This window comes from Tursiops truncatus, chromosome 15 (assembly GCF_011762595.2).
Source record: "Tursiops truncatus isolate mTurTru1 chromosome 15, mTurTru1.mat.Y, whole genome shotgun sequence".
Classification (NCBI taxonomy): domain Eukaryota; kingdom Metazoa; phylum Chordata; class Mammalia; order Artiodactyla; family Delphinidae; genus Tursiops; species Tursiops truncatus.
The window spans coordinates 26,249,449-26,272,819 of record NC_047048.1 but is presented as its reverse complement, the minus strand read 5'-3'; the positions used below and the strand labels follow the sequence as shown (position 1 = coordinate 26,272,819).

The following is a 23,371-nucleotide window of genomic DNA, read 5'->3' as shown; positions in this document are numbered from 1 at the left end:
CTCTGACAAAATATTTGATTTTCCTGTGCCTCAGTTTTCTCATCTGTAAATTAGGATAACAACACTGAACTCACAGGTCTGTCAACAGAATAAATGAGATAATATATGAAGAGCACTTAGACGGTGTTGTGCACTACAACTTTGTTTAGAGCACTAAACAAAGTTGGCTGCTATTGTTATTATTTCAGGAAAAGTTAAATTGCTTTCATAAAAGCACTCTAGTATGATTATGTTGCCTTCCTTCTCCCTCACCAGGAGTAGAATTACATGAAGGCAATGAAAGTCATGGTCTCTGCTCTTAAACCTGTCCCAAGATCAAACTAAAGCGTGGAAATGGAGCATGTTTTAGAAGACAGCAGGCATTGCAATGCCATAGAAAAAAGATGTGGGCTTTGGAGAACTAAGATGTTGTTTGAATTCCAGATCTGCTGCTTACAGGCTCTGTAACTTTGGTCTTGGTCTGTAGAATGTCTAGAATGTACAAATAATCATAGTGATCACAAAGGGCTATTAGGGGTTAAATGAGATAAACTTGGTAAAACTTTCGGCACACCGACCCAAAGAATGTCCACGGAAAATGATGGGGTTTTTTCTTACTCCTTTAAAGGTGTAGGAACAGTTAATTTAGAAGAATGGAGGCCTTAGGATCAGAAGTAGTAGCAGAGCATTTGAGGGCGTTTTTTGAGAAGTGTGTTAAGGTTGTCGCAGTTTGTTCCTGCAGGGGTTTAGACTACCAACGATGGACTTAAATCGCCTCAGAAGGAATTTCAGTTGACAAGAAGCATGTCGTGTGTTGTGTAATCCCATTCTTGAGAGATGCTGGAGAAGGATAGATAACTATCTTTCTAGAACAGCACAGATGTAGTGCACACCAGCCTTGGAAGCAGGGACAAAGGAAAGAATCTTCATCCAGTCCCCATCTCTGTTATATGTTGAAGAGAATATTGGTTTTTCTGGCTGTAAAAATGGAAGCCTTTCTTTATCCCACAAAAGGATCATGTCACATGCACATTCAAAGTGCATGCGTGTATTTTCTTTTAAAGAGAAAATGTGCTTCCTTTAAAGAACACATAGCTGTTCATCTAAAAATTAGTGACTCTTGGTCACTGACCTAGGACTTCTTTAGAACTCTGAGTAATTATCAAAAGAAGAGCTCTGAGTATTATCTTCTGCTTTCATTCATTCACTTAGTCATGCAACAAGTATTTGTTGAGAACTCCCTAATATTCCAGGCACTCTGTTAGATGTTGATTATTTAAAAAGTGAACAAAGCAAAAGCAGATCTGTCATGGAGGGAGGATTCAGTCTCCTGTGCTTACAACCTCTAATGGGTTTTATGGGACCTCTTTGCAAAGGAGCATACTTCAAACCATGAAAATCAGATTCTTTTGGCTACAGCGGTAGACAGATAGATGTTTGGTGTGTAGGAAAGCAGGCATTTCCACTTTGCCTGGAGTTGCCTTACCTGCACATTTCCTTCAGGCAGCGTCCCTGTGCCTAGTGGGCGGCCAGGTGACCTGGGGAAACGGTGCCCGTTGATAGCTCACGTGAAATTAAACTTGGCTGCTTGCTGGTGGAACCTGTTATGAACTAGAAGCTCTCAGTGTCTGCCTTTAATACAGGGGAGGAGATTTTCTTCCTTAGCACAATCATGGCGATGTTAACTCTCTCGGCCGACTAGTGGCACAAAGGAAAACTGCCGCCCGGGTCTGCATTGGCGAAGGCAGAGAGCTGCAGTTACGGTCATTCCCTGTGACAGAGAGAACCGGCTGTGGCTGGGAGAGCCGGCAACGGCAAAAAGCACACCACGAAAGCAGTGTGGTGGTGACATGCTTCTGTTTTTATCCAGATATGCTAGTAACATGTTTATTCAGTGTGGTGCCTCTGCTAAGATAAGACCCTCTTCCTTCGGGTGCTTTAGACCGCCGTTTGTTTAGCTGGAGAACTTAATGAGTAATGGATGTGCTTGGCTGGCTGATAGAAAGTATTTCCACAGCCTGTGGCTGTGTTTATAGAGAGCCGGAGAGAGACCACAGGCAGCAATTTGTCTTCTTAGGTATCAGCAAAGTCTTGTCTTTTAACAACTAGAGGATTTATTTTTAACTGCTTGAGTCAGTGTTTGTCAGATGACGCGGACCATCAAACTGCAGATTGAAGTCCCCAGTGCGGGGGAAGCTGGGCTGGCTGGGAAAAGGGGTGGGATTTCAGCATCATCGTGCTTCCGTGCCTCTGCCTCCCAACGTGGGAGAGAGTTTCGGGCTTCCAGCAGCAGGAGTCGATTCGCAGGTCCAGCTGGCAGCTAAAGGGTAACGGCTCCTTCAGCTGCTTGAAGACATAATTGCCCAGTGATCGGGGTATTGTGAGGAGCCACCCAGGACCCCGGGACCAGAGGATTCCGAGCGCTGGCCTCTGCTGTTTGGCAGACTGAGTTTTTCTCTTGCTTGATGCTGCCTGTCTCCAGAAGCCTCTCACCATGATCGATAGCTCCAAGAAGCAGCAACAGGGCTTCCCGGAGATTTTAGCTGCTGGCGATTTCGAGCCACTAAAAGAAAAGGAATGCCTTGAAGGGAGCAACCAGAAAAGTCTCAAGGAAGGTCAGTCTGTCTGTGGACAGGGGCAGAACTGCCAAATTCATACTCTCATCAACCAGGCTGAGCGTGTGTGTCTGCTTCCCATGCCGTGTGTCTGCTCTCTCTCCACTCACGTACCTTACACGCTCTAAGTTCTTTGAAATGAAAGCTTAATGCTGTTCTTGGTAGCCCTTTCTGAAGATTCATTCACTGATAGGACTCCAGGGAGGGGGCAGTAACTGATAGAGTAAGGGGACTTACGAAGCCAGTCCTCATTTCGGTGAAATCCTGCCAGGTTTGTTCTGTCGATTTTCTCATGTCCTCTAATTTTTTTGCTTCCCCCCACCTCACTTTAGGAGAGGCCATTTCCTTTTCAGTGTTATGCAGAACCCTGCTTCTTTTACATTGAGGAACACGTAGTTCCAGGGAAATGATTTCTTTTTCCAGTTAACATGTTTATGGTTTTTATTGTTTAAAAGCAGGAAGGTAGCTGGCTCTGTCTTAATTGTATCCTTAAATGATTGGTTTAATTGGTTATAATGCACACTGCACCATCATTTTGTTTTGTTTTTTAGGCACATTGCATAGTTTTGTCGTTTTTTAACAAAGCAAAGAGTAAGCTTAAGAATGCTGTCAGTGATTGTTAGTGGCCACCACGCAGGTACCTCCCTGGCTGATTTAAGAAAAATGTCCAAAGTTCTGGGCACTGCTGTCCTGTGTCCTGGTACACTGAAGTGTGGCAAGACCAGTGCCCAGTGTGCTTTACTACAGCAGCTGGAGACCAGGGACCATGGAGTAAGAAATTCAGAATCTTCAGAGAATAAGTTTTTTCTGAATTTGAGATATGAAAGTCACCCCTCTCGATGCTTGTTTAATTTGAAATTTGATTTTCTAGTGTTCTTTGGGAGGAAAACTCCCCACAATAACCATCAGCTGCCCCCTCACCTCTCCACCGGCTCTTCCTCGTCTTCTGGAGACCCAGACAGTAAATACAGTTGTCTGCCCAAGCAGCAGTCTGAGCTTCTTCCAAAATGATATTCCTTCTTTTCTTTTTCATACATTTAGAAAAGGAGAATGTGGTGACGGATCGTTGCATATTTAAACAATAAGAAGAAGGAACGATAGTTGTTTTCTTATTGGAGTTGAACTTCTTTTGGGTACTGGTTGAAACAAACATGTAGATGGAAACAAAGGACACACAATGAAGTATCAATAGCTGCTGCCAGGAACCAGACAGCGGGGTTGCCCCCGCTTGTGCGCTGCAGGTCTTCTTGTAGACTCTCGTAAAATCAACACCGGTAGAGCTTCTAGGGCACGTTCTAGAGACTCACTGAGGAGAACTTAATTTTTTTAAATCAGTAACTTAAAAAGGGGATTATCTATATATCATTTAAGTCAAGTTCTAGTGTTAAGCTCCTATTAACATCATAAATTTTTAACAATTTTTACGCTACTTGAAAAACCGGGAAAAGTGGAGGAAAATGCAATTGGAGAAATAAAAAGATGTTACAACAACAGTATGATAACGAGTGTAGAGAGCAAGAATTAAAAATATAAAAACAGGGTAGGAGAATTATCAACAGGAACAGCAAAACTGCCTTGAGATGATTACGTAATGTATCGATTCTTTCCCTAACAGTTGTGACCATGCTTTGAATTTATACATGTGCTGTAGTATAATGTCACAAAGCAAGAGCATGGACTCTGAAGTGAGATATACTTGGGATCAAATCCCATTTTCTAGCTCTGTGACCCTAGACAAGTTCACTGCTCTGAGCCTTAATTTCCTCCTTTGTACAATGAAGATAAACAATACCTACTTCATAGTGTCTTTATGAGATACCCAGTTTCATGCCAGTTTGCCACCCCTCTTCTAATTTTTTTAACCCTTTGTTACTTTTCCTTTCTATTTAAAATTTAATTTTTAAAATCTTGTGTATATTGGCAAAGTAGAGAAGTACTTACATATCTTGCTGTCATGTAAATTCATCAGTATAAAGAGGTGTACAGGGAGAGAACTTTCATATTTTTAAACACTCCACAGAAATGACTGGATGATAAAATTCATCTACCTCACCACAGTTGCACTGAACTAGGCTTCGCTTTCTATCTCAACAGACTGTATGTCTACTTATTTTTTGCTAGCGATAGGGCTGAGGGGGGAAAAAAAAAAAGAGAGATATCAAAGGTGATCTGTACCTCAAAGGTAGTGACACCGAAAGAGGATTAGACCTGAGTTTAATTAGAGCAGAAAAAATAGGAGAAATTTTGCAGAAAGCTACTTTTTTTCCTTGGTGTCCTCCGAAAATGACTACGTTCCTTTGCAGGGTTGAACTCCTGGAATTCAGTGTGTCACAGTCACTGCCTGCAGATGAGCACCAGTGGTGACCTTATCAGACTCTTGGGACAGGCCACTGCTGAGCTTCTTCTGCTGCTAGGTCCTGGGTCATATGTCAGTTTTATTAATCTGTGAAAGCTTATTTATACGGCAGCAATGTTCAAACACTAAAATGCCCCAGAGTCTAATTAGATCCTATGCTGTCTTGTCAAAAGACAAATTTCTGACTATTTAGTCATGTCTGTGGTTTATGCCTCATGTTAAGGGATACTAATTTAAAATACTACCTTTCACATAAATAATATTTGATGTTCCACTCATTTGTGGCAGTGTCTGAATCAAAAGTTTTCAGGTAATGAGGGAAGAATAGATTTTGGTCCATTCCATTCTAATCGTAGCGACACAGCCAGGTCTCTGGCATTCGTGATGGTGTCTGCTGCGAGGGGTGGGAGGTCGACCTCTGCTTCTCAAGTAGTTGCTCTCGTTCTTGCTTCTTTGGGGACATTTTAGAATTCCTGTTATTGTTGACAGTGCTAATTAGCTGAAATTATTATTAGGGGGAAAAACAGATTTTGTAAGCAGATAATCATAGGTTTCAAAGTTTATGTGACACCTTAGCAAGAAAATTTAGCAATACCTGTTGAAAGTTTAAGGGAAAAATGTTCCAAGTGTCAACCGCCTGTGAATAGCTGTCACCACATACCAGAGAATTCTTTGGATAGTAAAGCATATCTCCTCACAGTTTTGTTAATGCTTATATAAACTTTTTGATAAATACCAACCCACATATATAGTTGGAGAATTTAATTATTTTCTGCTTCAGGTGAGAAATGGCAACAAATGTCATGAATTCTGATCAACTTCAAAATAGAACATTTTCCTTAGACTGGTTTCTTTTGTCAAAGCAGCAGTAGGGAATCTCACCTTTTGACTTATCCACAAAAGGTTTAGAACATTTTTTAATAGGGCTCATCACAGATGAGATTTAAATTTAATTTCTCGTTCTAACAACTGAAGGATATTACACATCACTGACTTGACAACTTACAAATTAATAATCATGAAACTTGAGGGGAAAAATCAAATAAATTGAGATGTTTAATTCAGATAAGTGGTTTAATATGAAGCGTTACTGAGATAATGAATCATAATGCCAGTGCTACCAGCTAGTTATATCCCGTATTTATCCAAGACAAAATGGTAGCAAATCAATTTAAAGAGGAAAAATTGATGTTCGATATACGGAGCTCTCTAATGGTGAAAATGAAACACCAAAGAAAGAAAACTGGCTTGTGTATTAATTACTTTGACTGAACTACCTGCTCTAACAAACAACCCCCAAACTCAGTGTTTTAACCAATCAAAGCGCATTTCTTGCTCAAAACATAGTCCCAGGTGGGTTGGGCAGCTATCCTAGTCAGCCGTCCTCTAAGAAATGACTCGGGGATCTGGGCTCCTTTTATTGTGTGGCTCAGCTGTGGCTGGTGGGGAGAAGAGCTACTGCTTTGGGGAACCACATTCCCAATTCTGTCGTAGACTGGCTAGTAACAGTTGTGATAAAGCATGTGAAAGTTTGTGGCAGACTGCATCATAGACAGCGGAGTGGGTTAATGGGGTGCGCTGGGACATGGCTATAGGAGATCTATGTATGGAAAAAATGCACATTTGTCTGAGATATTCTGAGCAGTTCAACCTAGGGAAAATAGACTAAATAAATACCTTTATTAAAGCACCAAAACTTTTCTAAGTGACAGATTATCTCATACATACTCTACCTGCACTGTCCATTAGCCTCACATGGCTGTTCAGATTTACATTTAAAATCATTAAAAATGAAGTAAAATTTTTTAAAATCTACCTCCTCAGCCACATTCTCCACATTTCAGTTACTCAGACGCCACACCTGGTTAGTGGCTTCTGTATAGAACCATGCAGATTATAAACCATTTCCATCACTGCTGGACGTTCTCTTGGAAAGCTGCTCACCCCAGCTTTGCAGGTCCAGAGTCTCTTGAAACCCAGTCCCTGTGCCACTTCCTAAAGAAAGTCACCTGATCCTATCAGCTAAAAATAATTCCTTCTCTATCATATACTCCCAGTAACTTGCTCTGCATCTTTTTATGGCATGTCACCTTTTGCTACTGTAGTATGTGTCTGTACTGTCTTCACTATTAGACCATAATATTTCTTGGAGATACTGTCATTGTTTGGATGATTTTTATACCTCACTCCCAGTGCCCTGCATCTCAAAGATACATTACTATTATGCAATAAGTTTTTGAAGAATATTATACCCCTCTCTGCCTTCTTAAACAATACAGTTTGAACTGTTACCTTCAGATATAATTTAAAATTCAATTATAAATTAATGGCTAACCCAAAATGTAATGCATTGGTGCCTTAAGTCATTGTTGAGGTGTATAAAACTGTTTGCCCATGCACAGAATGATCCCTAGATCATTACTGGATTACTAGAATCATTGTTTATTATTTGATTTTTGTCATCTGCCACGTTCGGCTGCTTTTCGCTTTTCTGACCTGCTGCTTCTAATCTTCCAAGTAAGCAACAAATAAACAAAATGTAATAGTGGAATCGTGATTGTGTTGTTGATTCAATTAAGATTTATTGAGTCATACTGGGAGAAGCAGACAAATAAGCAGTTAAAATAGAGAATGCTACCGAGCCTTCTTCTGTAAGTAAAGCACGTGAACTTTGCAGCATCTATTTTTATTTCTTTGGGAATTTCTTCTTTCTTTGTTTTCTGCCAGTGTTCTACATAACTGAAAGTGTTGTACAAGTGAGGTATTGCTAAATTAATGGGTCTTTTAAAAATAAATTTGAAGTGTACGATACGGTCCTTAAAATAAATTCAAACAACATACAGGTATGAAGGAAAAAGTAGAAGATTCTTTTTCCCAGATGTAATTCAGTGTCTTTTAAAAATGGGTATATGCTGCCTTTGAGATGAAATTATATAATTTAACTTTTTATTGGAAATCATTTTGTTTGGCAGAAGTTTGAGTGCTTCTCCACAGCATCACTCTAGAGGTTGTAAACCTCTATAAGCAACGGCATTCAGGGAGCTCACAGCCTGCAGTGGGAAACTGAATGATCATTTAGAAGTTAAAATATACACACACATAAAAGACATAGCAGAAGAAACCTCTCTCTGCTTTAGTCCAAATGAGTGAGGATCACAGACTGAGCGCCAGGCGTCTCTCTTGTGCTTCAGACCTGCACGGTCATCTACATCCCTGACGGCTCCAGTAGGCCCCTTACTTCTTCCCATGAAACACATTCCTCCAGGGCTTCCTGTCTCTCCGTCAGTGGCACCTCCGTCCCCCCATTAGCTCACGGCAGGAACCCAAAATGGGAGTGATCCCTGATACCTTCCTTGACCTTCTCCTCATAGCCTGTCACCAAATCTGGTTATCGAATCTGTCAATTCTACCTCAAAAATATTTCATTTCTCAACAGCACTGTTTCACCACAGCCCCACCCTTATCCAGGTCCCCTTCCTCAAATAGAATCTCAGCAGGAATCTTTACTCAAGTAGAGATAGAGCTGCCCAGCTGATCTCCGCCTACACTCTGGCCGCCTTCAGCAAGTGAGGCCCTGCCTCTGTGCCACTTCTCTCTCTCTCCACAGCTGTTCTCTCCCAGAACGCCTCTGCCTGCCCACCCATCCCCACCCCATCCCCACCCGATTGGCCTGAACAACGCAGCTCATCCTTTGATCTGCATCATCGTGCACAGTTGCTCTGACATTAGGATTGCACACAAGTTGTGTCCCAAGTTCACTGTTCTCCTTGTGTTTTTGTGGGCAAATTGGCACATGTGTGTGTAGGTATACATATATAACGTTGAACAACGTGGGAGTTAAGGGCGCCAGCCTCCCACCCCCCTGCCATGCGCAGTCAAAAATCTGAGTACTGTTCTCTCTGCCTCAGAAACAAAGGAATTGACAGATGACTCAACCAAGGGCAGGAAACCAAAACGGTTTGGGTAAAATCAGGACTCAGACCCTAATTCTTTTGATTCCACATATCGTGATCTCTAATCAAACACAAACTTTTCCCCCACTTAGTTAAAGATATGTAAAATGAAAATACAGGTACTGCATTTATTGAAAAAAAAGTCCACGTGTAAGTGGACCTGTGCAGTTCAAAGCCATGTTGTTCAAGAGTCAACTCTGTGTGCGTGTGTGTGTGTGTGTGTGTGTGTGTGTGTGTGTGTGTGTGTGTGTATGTCCCATTCCTGAATCCACAAAATGGGAAGAAAAACCAGGATATTGAGCCAGGATCAAATGACCTCAAGAGAGTAGCATGTGCTTACTATTCTGGGAGAAACTGGAGGTAAATAATATTCCACTATTTTCCTGTTTCATTGTTAATTGTCTTTTTATTCAGAGAAGCTGCCTTAGGAATTTACCCTAAGGCATTTCAGAATCTTTTATACAACGTACATTTTCCCAATTTAGAGGGATTAGGAAAGAGCTTTAAGCTGTCAGCACAACACACATATATGGGATCTAAAAAAAACGGTACTGATGAACCTAGTGGCAGGGCAGGAATAAAGACACAGATGTAGAGAACAGGCTTGAGGACACAGTGGGGAAGGGGAAGCTGGGATGAAGTCAGAGAGTGGCATGGACATATATACATTACCAAATGTAAAACTGATAGCTAGTGGGAAGCAGCTGCATAGCACAGGGAGACCAGCTCGGTGCTTTGTGACCACCTAGAGGGATGGGATAGGGAGGGTGGGAGGGAGACACAAGAGGGAGAGGATATGGGGATATATGTATACGTATAGCTGATTCACTTTGTTATACAGCAGAAACTAACACAACACTGTAAAGCAATTATACTCCAATAAAGATTTAAAAAAAAAAGTGTCAGCACCTCTGCCTATGCCTGCACACTGAAATTCTAATGCAGCAGTGAAACATAGACTTTTTGATTACCCCCCAAATAAGAAAAATAAACGTTATCTTCTTTTGGAAACATGGAGGGTTAAGAAATCTAGACATTCAGGTATAGAACCAGCATGGTCCTACAGATTAAAAATTAATTGTCTGAAAAAACAAATCAAGTTTTTTTTAAACCTCTTTACATTGCTGGTGATCAGGCAATTAAGTGGATGATTTTACTTTTGCAGTGCCTATTATTTGTGTTATACTTCAATTTATTCCACTGTGTAATTTATTTCCACTGCGTTTTAACCAAGTGAGATTTTTTTAGATGTACATAGGTATGTATAATATCTTTCTGTATGTCTGCCACAGGCTAACGTTGTCCCTGCCATTCTGTACCAGGTCCCCTGGCTTGATATCACGTTGTCATACCATGAGAAGCATACTTAATTCATTCCAACTTTTGACAAAAAGGAGAGGGGAATTTGTGTGAAGGTATGATCAGTTTAAAGAAACATGGCCCATTTTTAGCAGCCTGTTTCCATGGAAACAGAAGCAGCAGCCAACCAGAGAGTTATCAAAGTACCTGTAAATTTCCAAGGGCTGAGTGTTGAAAACATTGTCTTCCTGACCTCATGGTGCAGATTAATGCAGGAAACCTACAGTGCATTAGCCTGGACTGCTAGCATTTTTAGTTTTTACTTCATTTTTGCTCTTTAATTCCTAATAGAGGGTGAATGCTGCATTCTTGACTGTGACCTCCCTACCAGCAAGGGACAGTGGTTTAGAATTCCACAGTTTGTATCACCTGCCTCTTCCCCCACACCCCTCACCCCAGTGGACGTCAAAGGATGCAGTAGACTTTCTGATACTGGATGAAAGGCAGTATTTCCTAGGTAGTCTAAGACCTAACTTTCAAACACTGATTTGCACAGTTTTTTAAAATTAACTTAATGTTGTCTCTCCTTTTCCTAAATGGAAAATAATCATAATATAAAAATTCCTGATCAGAACGCCCTTTGCGCTCGGTGGTATCAGAGGTTTAGATTTATGTGCATACTGTGTTAACTCTGCTTTTGCTTCAGACAGGAGTGTTGACGGGAGTTTGCTTAATGAGCGCAGATAGCATGGCTCTTATAGGACACACCACCATTTTATTTTTGGCCTCTTTGCATTTCATTATTTTAAATTACTTGAAGAAGAACCTTATTTTATAATTGGCAAATCAGACCCCTGAAAATACAACCAAAAGTCTGTAATCTTCGGTTGCTACTTTTTATCATCTATGAGAGTGCTTAAGTGTTTGTACGCTTCTCTAATGCAGCCTAAATTTCACATTAACTGTAAATGGAGATGAAAATAAATTACTGTCTACCAGTCTTTCATGCTCTTCTTTACTCCTTTGCCCTTAGTGTTCCCTTTTTCAGTCTTCTTTTACCCTTCAAAACAATATAATTAGATTTTGTCTTCTACCACCAACATCAATTCAGAAATATCTGAAGCCTCAAATTCATACAACTAAGCAAGACAAGTGTTGGTTCTGTCCCATGATAATCACTTGCCCATACAAAATCTTCTTGGTGATTTATTCTTAAACTTGGCTAGAATTCTTTTTCCTCAGAAAATAGTAACTCAGTTATATACTTGTAAGTATACCGTACAAAATTAAGTAAAACATGTTTATTAAAACTTCTATATGGTGAGCATTGTAGAAGGTGCTAGAGTATAAGGATGAGATTTAGAAGGGGAATTAGAGGCCCCCCAAAAACCAACAAAACCTAGAATTTGGTGTGACAGGAAATATAATATATAGCTGTTATTGTAGTTATCAAATCCTTAAAAGATGAAGTAACCGTTGGTGGTTAACGGAATTATGATGGTGAGGGGGGCTAGCTAGCGATGGGTGGGAAATAAGAAATTTGATTCTTGAGTAATCAGTGTCTTAAAGTCAGTTGCTCTGCCAACTGTTCCATTTTTTCTATTGAGGTAAAATTCACACAACATAAAATTAACCATTTTAAGTGAACGATTCAGGGGCATTTAATGTATTCACAGTGTTGTGCAAGTACACCTCTGTCTAGTTCCAGGACATTTTCATCAGCCCAAGAAAAAACCCTGTAGCCATTAAGCAGTGACTTCCCCCCAGTTCCAGGTAGCCACCAATCTGAGCTCTGTCTCTGTGTATTTACCAATTCTGGATGTTTCACACCTATGGAATCATATATATGATGTTTTGCCATCTGGCGTCTTTTACTTAGCGTAATGTTTTTCAAGTTCATCCATGTTGGGGCTTATATAGTACTTGATTTCTTTTTATGGCTGAATAATATTCCACTGTATGGATGGACCAGGATTTGTTTATTCATCTCTTGATGACATTTGGACTGTTCCCACCTTTTGGCTGTTGTGAATAGTGCTGCTGTGAACATGGGTGTACATGTGTGTGTTTGAGTACCTGTTTTAACTTCAGTTCACCTAGAAGTGGAATTGCTGGCCTGCAACTGTTCTTAACTAAAATTGTATATAATGAGCTTGAGAAAGAACTGCGAAATGTTCTAATTTTGTATCTTGTGGTCTTTTTCTCTGATGAAATGATATCGTTCACAGCCAGTGAGTGACTCGCCATTTCCTAACTGACTTCTCTCCCCCAAGCTGTTGCCATTATTAGTTGGAGCATGTCAAGACAAAATAACCATGTTTCTCTTTTCAACTTGTTCTTCGCAGTCTGCAATGATTATTTCAAATCTCCTTCACTAGCCTCAAAACTGACGTTTCCTTCATTCATCTCACTTTGAACAGATGACCTTTCTTCCTCCTTCTCTGAGAAAATAAAAGCCATCATCTGGGAACTCTCTGGACGTCCCAGACCACATCTATAAACCTCTCTGCAGCTGTATCCAATCCTCATTGCCTTCCTGTCATGATAGAGGAAGTGTCTCTTAACAAGGTTGTTCTTGTTTGCTCTGAATCCCCTCCCCTTCAAGGGATCTGCTACCTCTTATTCTCATTCATTCATTCCCATTCTCTCCCTCCTCTCCCCTCCCCTTTTCTCTCTCGCTCTTCATCGCTTGTAAACCTGTTCAAGTATGTTCCAACCTGAAGTTCCACACCCCTCAAGCTTTTGCCTCTCTCCTACCTTCCTGGGCAACATTTTTTTTTTTTTTTTTTTTTGCGCTACGCGAGCCTCTCACTGTTGTGGCCTCTCCCGTTGCGGAGCACAGGCTCCGGACGCGCAGGCTCAGCGGCCATGGCTCAGGGGCCCAGCCGCTCCACAGCATGTGGGATCTTCCCGGACCGGGGCACGAACCCGTGTCCCCTGCATCGGCAGGTGGACTCTCAACCACTGCGCCACCAGGGAAGCCCCCTGGGCAACATCTTGAAAGCATTGTTTCCATTACTATCATTCTTACTCTTACCCCTCCCTAACCTCTTCCAGCCTGGTTTCCATCCATCACTCCAAAAAGCAGCTCCTTCATGTATTACAACAGCAGCATCGGACCCAGTTGGTCGTGACCCCTTTCTAGAAACACTTTTATACACACTCTCCAGGCTCCTCCTCCTCCTTAGGCAGCTTCCTCTCACTTCCTTTTTTGGACCTTCATCCCCTATCTGACCTATAAAAATGGGCTTTTAATTGTTGGATTTCCTAGGAACTTGGTCCTGTGCTTCTTGTTGTTGCCTCCTCTTTCTATATTCTCTACCTTGGCAAACTCCCATAGCTTCAAGTACTACATAAGTGACAACTTCCAAATTTTAGCCTCCTGCCAAGAGCTACCTTCTGAAATCTGGACCCGTAGAGCCAGTTGTCGCTCTGACATCTCAGCTTCTAATTCAGACACGTCCAAGACTGAACTCCGTAAATGGCCATGATGTATTCTTTATTCAGTCAGTGGCCCACCCACGTGCTTAAGCCAGAAACCCAGGCATCATCTTTATCTTTTTTCCTTCAAACACAACATCCAGTCCCTCAGCACATAGCGTTGATTTTGTTCTAAGTATTTCTCAAATCTGTCTATTACATCTCTCAGCTGTGTTGGAATTGAAGAAAAAAGAATGAGAAGTCTTAAGCTTATTAGGTTTCTGTCCTGGAACATGAGAAGAATTCTACCAAATTTATAAATAAATATGTGGTTTACAAGAGAAAGCTTAACCTGAGCTTATGACAACCACTGTAAATATCTCTGCATTCAGTCAAAAACCCAGCCCCATCACTCTCACTAATTCTTTTGATATCTATTGGTCCCTTACTGCTTAATAGTTATTTCAAATTTTACTATTACTTTGGCATAATATTGCTGATAGCCTTAGGTAAGAGTAAGTGATCTTTGGTTCTGAATTTAAAATTACCTTAAAGCATGATGATGTATATTATGAGGAAGGGATGAGCAAAAAGGTCCTCTCTCTTGCCTTGTAAGTGGGGATATAGATTGGTACAACCATTTGGATTGCAAAGTGTCCCTATCAAAATTTTCAGTGTGTGTGTGTGTATTTTAAGTGTGTGTGTATATATATGTGTGTATATATATATATCTTTAAGTGTTTATACATACACACACACGATGACACAAAATGAAGATAATCACTGCAGCATTGTTACTAATAACAATAATAGCAGGAAATCTAGACACTTAAATGTATATGATTGACACATCCATATGTTAGATACAGCCACTAAGATAACCAGAAAGAAGAATGAGCTGGATTTCATGGGTGGTTTTTTTTTTAAGCAGATTATTGAACTGTGTGAATGGTATGATGCCTCCGCGTGTATTTCCTTTGCATATTTTATACTTAACATTGCCAGAATATTCACGAAACATTCTCTAGAGCCATAGAAGTTTAATAGTGGTTACCTTTATGGAGGAGGACTGGAGGTCTCTGGTGGGATGGACTGACTTTCACTTTTTTTTAATTGAAGTATAGTTGATTTGCAATGTTGTGTTAGTTTCAGATGTATAGCAAAGTGATTCAGTCATATATTTTTTCAGATTATTTTCCATTATAGGTTATTATAAGCTACTAAATATAGTTCCCTGTGCTATACAGTAAATCCTGTTGCTTATCTGTTTTTTATAGTAGTTTGTATCTGTTAATCCTGTATGTACCACATCTTCTTAAATCAGTCGTCTTGATTGTCACTTGGGTTGTTTCCATATCTTGGCTTTGGGGTACGTGTATCTTTTTGGAATAGTGTTTTCATTTTTTCCAGATACATATGCAGGAGTGGAATTGCTGAATCACATGGTTACTCTGTTTTTAGTTTTTTTAAGGAACCTCCATAATGTTTTCCATAGCAACTGTACCAATTTACATTCCTACCAACATTGTACAAGGGTTCTCTTCTCTCCATACCCTCTCCAACATTTATTATTTGTAGACTTGTTGTTGTTGTTATTGGCCACGACGTGCAGCTTATGGAATCTTAGTTCCCTAAGATTGAACCCTCGGCAGTGAAAGCAGAGTCCTCACTACTGGACCACCAGGGAATTCCCTGTAGACTTTTTTTTTTGGTTTTTTTTTTTTGTTTTTTTTTGTTTTTTTTTTTTTTGCGGTACGCGGGCCTCTCACTGTTGTGGCCTCTCCCGTTGCGGAGCACAGGCTCCGGACGCGCAGGCTCAGCGGCCATGGCTCACGGGCCCAGCTGCTCCGCGGCATGTGGGATCTTCCCGGACCGGGGCACGAACCCGCGTCGCCTGCATCGGCAGGCGGACTCTCAACCACTGCGCCACCAGGGAAGCCCCCTGTAGACTTTTTGATGATAGCCATTCTGACCAGTGTGAGGTCATTGTGGTTTTAATTTGCATTCCTCTAATAATTAGCGATGTTGAACATCTTTTCATGTGCCTGTTGTCTATCTGTATGTCTTCTTTGGAGAAATGTCTATTTAGGTCTTCTGCCGATTTTCTGATTGGGTTGTTTGATTTTTTTTTTGATACTGAGTTTTATGAGCTGTTTGTATATTATGGATATAGTTGGTCGCATCATTTGCAAATATTTTCTCCCAGTCCATAGGTTGTGTTTTCATTGTGTTGATCGTTCCTTTGCTGTGCACAAGCTTTTAAGTTTGATTAGGTCCCATGTGTTTATTTTTACTTTTGTTTCTTTTGCCTAGGGACACTGATCTAAGAAAATATCTTTCACCTTTTTTGTTGTTGTTGTTGTTTTTGGCATTGCGCGGGCCCCTCACTGCTGTGGTCCCTCCCGTTGCGGAGCACAGGCTCCGGACGCGCAGGCTCAGTGGCCTTGGCTCACGGGCCCAGCCGCTCCGCGGCATGTGGGATCTTCCCGGACTGGGGCACGAACCCGTGTCCCCTGCATCGGCAGGCGGACTCTCAACCACTGTGCCACCAGGGAAGCCCTCATCTTTTTTTTAATGTCCTTTTTTATGTGCATGTGTCACTTTTATTTTAACAAATAAATAGAAAAATTTTATAAAATGTGGATTTTTTTAAAAAAAACTTTTTTGTTTTTTTTTGTCTGTGTTGGGTCTTTGTTGCTGCAAGCAGGCTTTCTTTAGTTGCACCAAGCCGGGACTACTCTTCATTGTGGTGCGCGGGCTTCTCACTGTGGTGGCTTCTCTTGTTACGGAGCACGGGCTCTAGACGTGCGGGCTTCAGTAGTTGTGGCACGTGGGCTCAGTAGTTGTGGTACACGGGCTTAGTTGCTCCATGGCATGTGGGATCTTCCCGCACCAGGGCTCGAACCCGTGTCCCCTGCCTTGGCAGGCGGATTCTTAACTGCTATGCCACCAAGGAAGCCCAAAACATGGATTTTTAAATATAGGTGTTAGTGGTACATACACTGTGTATTTCTGAATCCCAGGCTTAGAAGGAAAGCCTTCAGGATGTGACTGCTTACCCTGTGACTACAAAATACCCATTCACAGCAAAGAACTAAAAATATGGGAATCGTTTTATTTTTTTTTAATTTTTTAATTTTTTTGCGGTACGCGGGCCTCTCACTGTCGCGGCCTCTCCCGTTGCGGAGCACAGGCTTCGGACGCGCAGGCTCAGCGGCCATGGCTCACGGGCCCAGCCGCTCCGCGGCATGTGGGATCTTCCCGGACCGGGGCACGAACCCGTGTCCCCTGCATCGGCAGGAGGACTCTCAACCACTGTGCCATCAGGGAAGCCCAGCTTTTTAAACATTTACTTCTGAGGAACAGAAAAAGCAGTCCATCAGTCTTTTGCTCTTTTGATACAGATTTTTTCAAGATGTCATTTGCCCCTAGCTGATTGAACAAATGCAGTTGTAAACTTTACTGCTGAACCAGCTGCTTGATAGAACACTGAAATCAGGGTTGAATGGGGCCCCCAAATGTAACTGTTCTAAGGTATTACTTAGGGGCCAGTTAATCCCTCCTGTATCTAAGTTCAAAAGATAATATGAAGATGTTGGCTTTTCTAAATTGTCTTGTTTTTATAGGACCAGGCCCTTAAATTAGCACTCTTTAAACAATGCATAATAAATTTTTGCCAAAGTACAACTACATTCTCTTAACTACTCAAACATCTTTAAACAAATTTTAAAAAACTGAAACCAGGGTCTGTTTTTTGCCTAATATTATCTTCAGAGTCAATACATACAATTCTAGAGTATTTTTCAGTTTCCCATCTTTGCTTTTGCCACTGGTTTACCCAGCCTTTACTTGACTGGCTCAGGGTTTTGGGGTGTTTTTTCCTCCCCTCATGATTCTGCAGTTTATTCTGTCCAGTGTCCTGTAATTAAATAATATACATTGGATCTTCTCTTTGACTTGCAGGCAGCTGCTAATCCCCACCCCCACGCTCCGTCCCCACTCATCCCACCCTCCTTCATACCCCATAACTGAAACTAGCTATTTATAAAGAATTTCTTAAGACCATGGCTGCCTGCCATACTGCTTCCCAGAAAGTGTCATTTCTGCCTTGTTTTTGTTATATACGTTCCTCAGATGTCCCCTTGCAAATCCCCTGGCCCAACACTGTGCTTTGTTTTGGCTTGTTCAACTCATGCCAAATTGCTATATGTTATTAAAATGCTGCATAATGTGGGTTTTTTCCTTTAGAGTAAAAAGGCACTTTATGTCATATTATGGAAACATTTCAAACATTCTACTTATAGAAACAAAAGAGAAAAGACATATCTTGGTTCAAAAAGCAGCTAAAAATTTTGAAGGGGTGTAAATATTATGTGAAAGACATTATTCTATTTTGAGGTTTTTTTTTTTTAATATTGGAAACTAATCCTAAAATTTTGCTCTAAAAGCACTTTAATCCACTTAAGAATCAGGGGAAAGGAACTAAGAGATGATAGAGTGTGTGTGTGGGGGGGGGGGGGTACGCGGGCCTCTCACTGTTGTGGCCTCTCCCATTGTGGAGCACAGGCTCCGAACGCGCAGGCCCAGCGGCCATGGCTCACGGGCCCAGCCACTCCACAGCATGCGGGATCTTCCCGGACTGGGGCACGAATCCGTGTCCCCTGCATCGGCAGGCAGACTCTCAACCACTGCACCACCAGGGAAGCCCAGAGATGATACTTTTTAATTCTAAACTATTTCTGATGATGAATAAGAATGACATTTCCTCTTTGCCATTAGATGAGCTACCTTTCATTTTTCAGAATGGTGGTTAAAATTACGTTTTTACTTTTCTTGTATTAAAAAAAGAGCAAGTTGAAAACATTTATGTTGACAGAATATTGTTTTTGTCTTTTGTAACAAGACATAACACTTAAGTAGAATTTTCCAAATTATATGCATTTTTTTGTTGTTGAAATGTAATCAGAAACCATGAATGTTAGCCCTAAGAAATAATAACACACATCATGTTGGAAAAATTCAAAAATTAATGAAAATTTTTTCTCTAAATGCAACAGATGTAAAGTAGTCTGTATCCATGTTTTCACACATCTACTATAATTTCAAAGATGATGGTTTGCATACAAATTTGTCTCCTTACTTTATGGCCATGCCTTATATGGACTACATAGGGAATCCTCCTTTTAGGAATTAAGGAAATAACTAAAAATAAGGAATAAACTTTATACACAAAAAACCCACCGTAGCATTAGTTATAGTAGTTGTAAAAATTGGAAACAACCTAAGTGATAAATAATAGGGGTATATTTAGTAAACTATGCATGTCCACCCAACAGAGTATTTTATGTAGCCATTGAAATAACAAGAACATTTATCATTGTACAGTGTGATCATAGTATGTAGAAGCAGAGAATCAAAAATTATGCTTAGCTGGGCTTCCCTGGTGGTGCAGTTGTTGAGAATCTGCCTGCTAATGCAGGGGACACTGGTTCGAGCCCGGGTCTGGGAGGATCCCACATGCCGCGGAGCAGCTAGGCCCGTGAGCCACAACTACTGAGCCTGCGCGTCTGGAGCCTGTGCTCCGCAACAAGAGAGGCCGCGATAGTGAGAGGCCCGCGCACCGCGATGAACAAAGACCCAACACAGCAAAAATAAATTAATTAATTAATAAACTCCTACCCCCAACATCTTCTTTAAAAAAAAAAAAATTATGCTTAGCTAAGAGACAGAGGAATACACCAGTATGGTAACAGTAGTTGTATATCTCTCTGGTTGATGATATTATTGGTGATTTTCTTTTTTGGTTTCTTCCTCCTCCTTTTTAAAATTTCCTTATTTTCTGTAATGAACATATATCACTCTTTTAATAGGTAAAGAGATTTATTTTCTTTTTAATAAAAAATAAAAACCTTGGACTCAGGCTAGTTAAGAAAGATGTGACACAAAGGGTAAACAAATGGCTCTGTAACCTCATCTCCTTCTGTTAATGGAGGTCCTTGGTGTACCTCTTGTGAGTTTTGTCATCGGGAAACACAGAGCTGTTATAGACTTCTCAGCCTGTGGTAACGGTTTTTGCACAGAGAATACAGTGCTAGCTGTATAATGAGATACGCTGTTAACACCTGTGTGCCACCACCCCCCCACACACACACCTCTTTGAGAAAATGAAACAGGTTTAACCCCACCCATTTTAAACGTAAGAACTTCTTAGGTCCATGTATCAGATTATTTTCATTTCTACATGTTTCAAAGATAAAGACATTCCTTGAAAATGTTCAAATGTGAGCAGTCGTAACATGGATTCTATTTCAGCGCCATTAGTACTGTGTCCTTTGTTTTCTGAAAGGATGTAGCTGCTCACTCGCTGAGTGTTTTGAACTCTTTTGTTTTTCCTTCCAGAATTCTGTAGATTTACATGTTTTCTTTTCTGGCATGTAATTATTTGTAAGATGGCCATGGAGTTGCTGAATTTTAGTCAGTTTCCTAATGTGTTGGAAGCTATGATGTCAGCCCAGTAGCACAATTTATCAATTCAGCAAGGCACTGGGGGCGAATGCTCTCAGGTCTGTTTTCAGACACAAGGCCATTGCCCCGAGGTTGGCTTCTTAGGCAGCCATACACCACCACCCCCCGCTGCTGCCACAGGAAAGCAGTGCTGGACCAGCGTCTGGTCTTCTGTTTGTGGCTACAGGAGTGCAATCTCGTGAACGTGTGCAGAGTATGTCAGGTTTCCAGGGATCAGCCAGCCTACCGCGTTATCCATTGGTCTTAAGAACTGCAACTGTGCAACAGGCCCAGTAGCATTCAGTGATCTGGGCCGTCCTGCCCTCCACACAGACGTGAGTTTGGAGGCTGCAAAGGGAGGAAGATGGTCTCCAAGGTTAACTTGATAAAGCATCTTTAGATGCTCACATGCCCACAATGGTGAACGCCTCTATGATCGTTAAGAGTCAGGCCCTCTCTATTCAGGGTCTCTTCCCCCTTCACGGTCTGGATAAGCTCTGCCCACGTCTGGGCAGCTCTAGCTTTCTAGTGTTGCAGGACAGTTCAGCTGTCTACATCATTCAAGCCTTGTTCTTCCTGGCCTGGGTGGTCTGCCTTTAAGGGACAGGTATTGCTTGTCATTTATTGTGCTAACTTTCTTTTTTTCCACTCATTTGATGAGTGGAAAAGAGTAAAAGGAAGTTTGCTATTGTCCAAAATTATGAGCCTGTACCTATCTGATAGGTACTTTTTATAATCATTAGTACTCAGAAGAGCCTCCATCAGGTTGCGAGTGATTGGTTGTATTTGATATGGACGAATACTGTAATTGTGTTTTAACATTGACCAAAAGTGGCAGTGTACCCAAGTCTCTCGATAGGGCATAGTGCCTTATATTCAACATAATGTGTCCCGTGCTGCCCACCTTTTGGTATAGATGAAAACTAAATCAAGCTGGGTAATCTGCAGTCTTAACAACATGGCTGGTTATTTGCCTCCTCTTCCATTCATGTTCTTCCTAATGTCTTTGCCTAAAAACAGACCTTCTATTCACAGCTGCTGCTGTTCTTTCCCATGCATGCACCCTGCAGTCACTAACAGACGCCTAATAAATAGGCTCTTAATGAATGAACATGCCTGGGGAAGGCTGCCTGCCACACCTGCTTTGAGTAATATTTGTAGTGTGAGGGTATTGCTACTTGGGAAAATTAATAGGTAATGAGAGCATTGATCGGGAAGATTATTCTCCTACCTTCGAGCAGTATGAAATAAATAGGATTGATTGTTTTGTCGTGAAGAAAAATGGATGGAAAACACAATAGTTTTGTTTTATTTTAACAACTGGTGGTTGGTGACATGCATTCATTTGGCATATTACCCTCATGGCAACAGATACCTTCGCACAACAGCATGAAAATGCAATTTCTGGTGAAAGATAATACAGCTGACAGGACTGCTGTGAAGGCGCATGAGGGCAGCTGACCAGCGTACAGTCAGGAGATGCTTCAAGACGAACAAGCTGTTGTCACCATGTTGTTGCGAATGTATCTCTCATTCCAAGATGCCATTCGCCTAGAAATATGTATTGTGTTTGACACATTTGTCTCACTAGTATGGTGCTTTGTTTGTCTTAAACCAAAGAAGAGGCTGATGATATTTTCATTACCCTTTCTATTTTACTCCTTTCTTTGAAGACTCCTGTGGGAGAAAGGAAAAATACTACTGCTAGAGATTCTGCAACACACGTGGACCACCGTGTTCCAGAAGTGTCAGCCTTTGAACTAGAGATTGTTCTGACCCTTTTCTCCTCTCAGTATTCCTTTTCTTGGTATTCTGCCTCTCGAATATGACCACCTTGATTTCAGACAAGAATTAACTTCGGCATTCATAGAAGAATGTCGGAGTATGCAGGCATTTGGGTGCTATCAGATCCACGGGTCATCTCCTTGGTTATTTTTGTTCTTAGTAAAGTACAGTGGGAACATACTATTCTCAATAAACTATAAGTTATCAGGGAAAAGATCTTTGTGTTAGAGCATAATTGATTCAGAGAACCACAAAACATTTTAATGTGAGAAACGTGCATATATTTTTTTGACTCTAAGTTTTTCTTTTGCTGTGTGTAATAGAATCTTATGTCAATTGCTTCAGTTCTAAATGGGATGTCAGTGAAGCTTTGTGGCCCCCAAAAGAAGCATATAAAAATTTTTTTTCAGTATTAAGTAAAGGATAACATTCATATCTAGCAATGAATATGAAAATATATTTAAAATATATCTAAGATTGGGCTCTGCTCTGCAGTCAGCACAAGGGCAAGCAAAAAGCAAAGGATATGAGGGCCACAGGCCCTGCATCTTCAGGTCTTGGGGTTAATTGCAAGTAGGAGCCGTTATGTGCCTTGCATTTGAGCCTGGTCCAAGCCAGCCTCATCACGCCCTTGCTAAAAAATTGTCTTCCTTCCCTACCATTTAAGAAATACACATAGCTAATTTTTTTTTTTCATATTGACAACCCTTAGGCGGACCCTTAATAATCCTAACCTTGGTTTTCATCCATGGTTTGAAAGAAAAATTTAAAATGGAAACTTAAAATTGAACGTAAGGCAAACCAAGGAAAATATTTTTCGAAGTTACTTCATATATTACTCTTTTTTGAAATCAGCTCACTTTCCAGACAAAAACATAGAGATGCTATGAAAGGAATCTGCTTGAGAAATCTAGAGGAAAAAATATATTTTATTAAATTTGGCAAGCGGGATTTCCACATTTTGTGATGTATACCTTGTTTTCTACAAGTTTAATGATTTATTTACTCTTTTAATTAAAATAATTAGGTACCAATTGATTTGTGGCTTTCTTAGAACTTCTGGAGTGAGATGCAGTGTTATGTTTTGCAAAGATTATTAAACTTCAAAGTCTTAATTCAGAAATTTTCCTTTGCGTAATTAGTAATATCTCATAGGTCTAATTTTTATTATGAAGTTGGCCTTCATTAAAGCTATTTAAAATTTGTTCCAGGGGCTTCCCTGGTGGCGCAGTGGTTGAGAGTCCGCCTGCCGATGCAGGGGACGCGGGTTTGTGCCCCGGTCCGGGAAGATCCCACATGCCGCGGAGCGGCTGGGCCCGTGAGCCATGGCCGCTGAGCCTGCGCGTCCGGAGCCTCTGCTCCGCAACGCGAGAGGCCACAGCAGTGGCAGGCCTGCGTGCCGCAAAAAACAAACAAACAAAATTTTCCAGATGGAGTGAGTTCCTCCAAATACATTAATC

General features: G+C 41.1%; 1 protein-coding gene across 11 annotated transcripts in view; it reads left to right on the top strand.

Moving 5' to 3' along the window:
* MRTFB (myocardin related transcription factor B) overlaps positions 1-23,371 on the top strand; it is a 281,350-nt gene that overhangs the window by 202,983 nt on the left and 54,996 nt on the right. Inside the window, exon 1 of one of the 11 annotated variants that reach the window (XM_019928681.3) lies at positions 2,247-2,594. The exons of the other annotated variants lie outside the window; for them this stretch is intronic. Coding sequence (XP_019784240.1) covers positions 2,474-2,594 — 121 coding nt within the window. The 5' untranslated portion in view covers positions 2,247-2,473. Of the gene's footprint in view, positions 1-2,246; positions 2,595-23,371 lie in introns of those variants that run through there. 11 annotated transcript variants of the gene reach the window in all.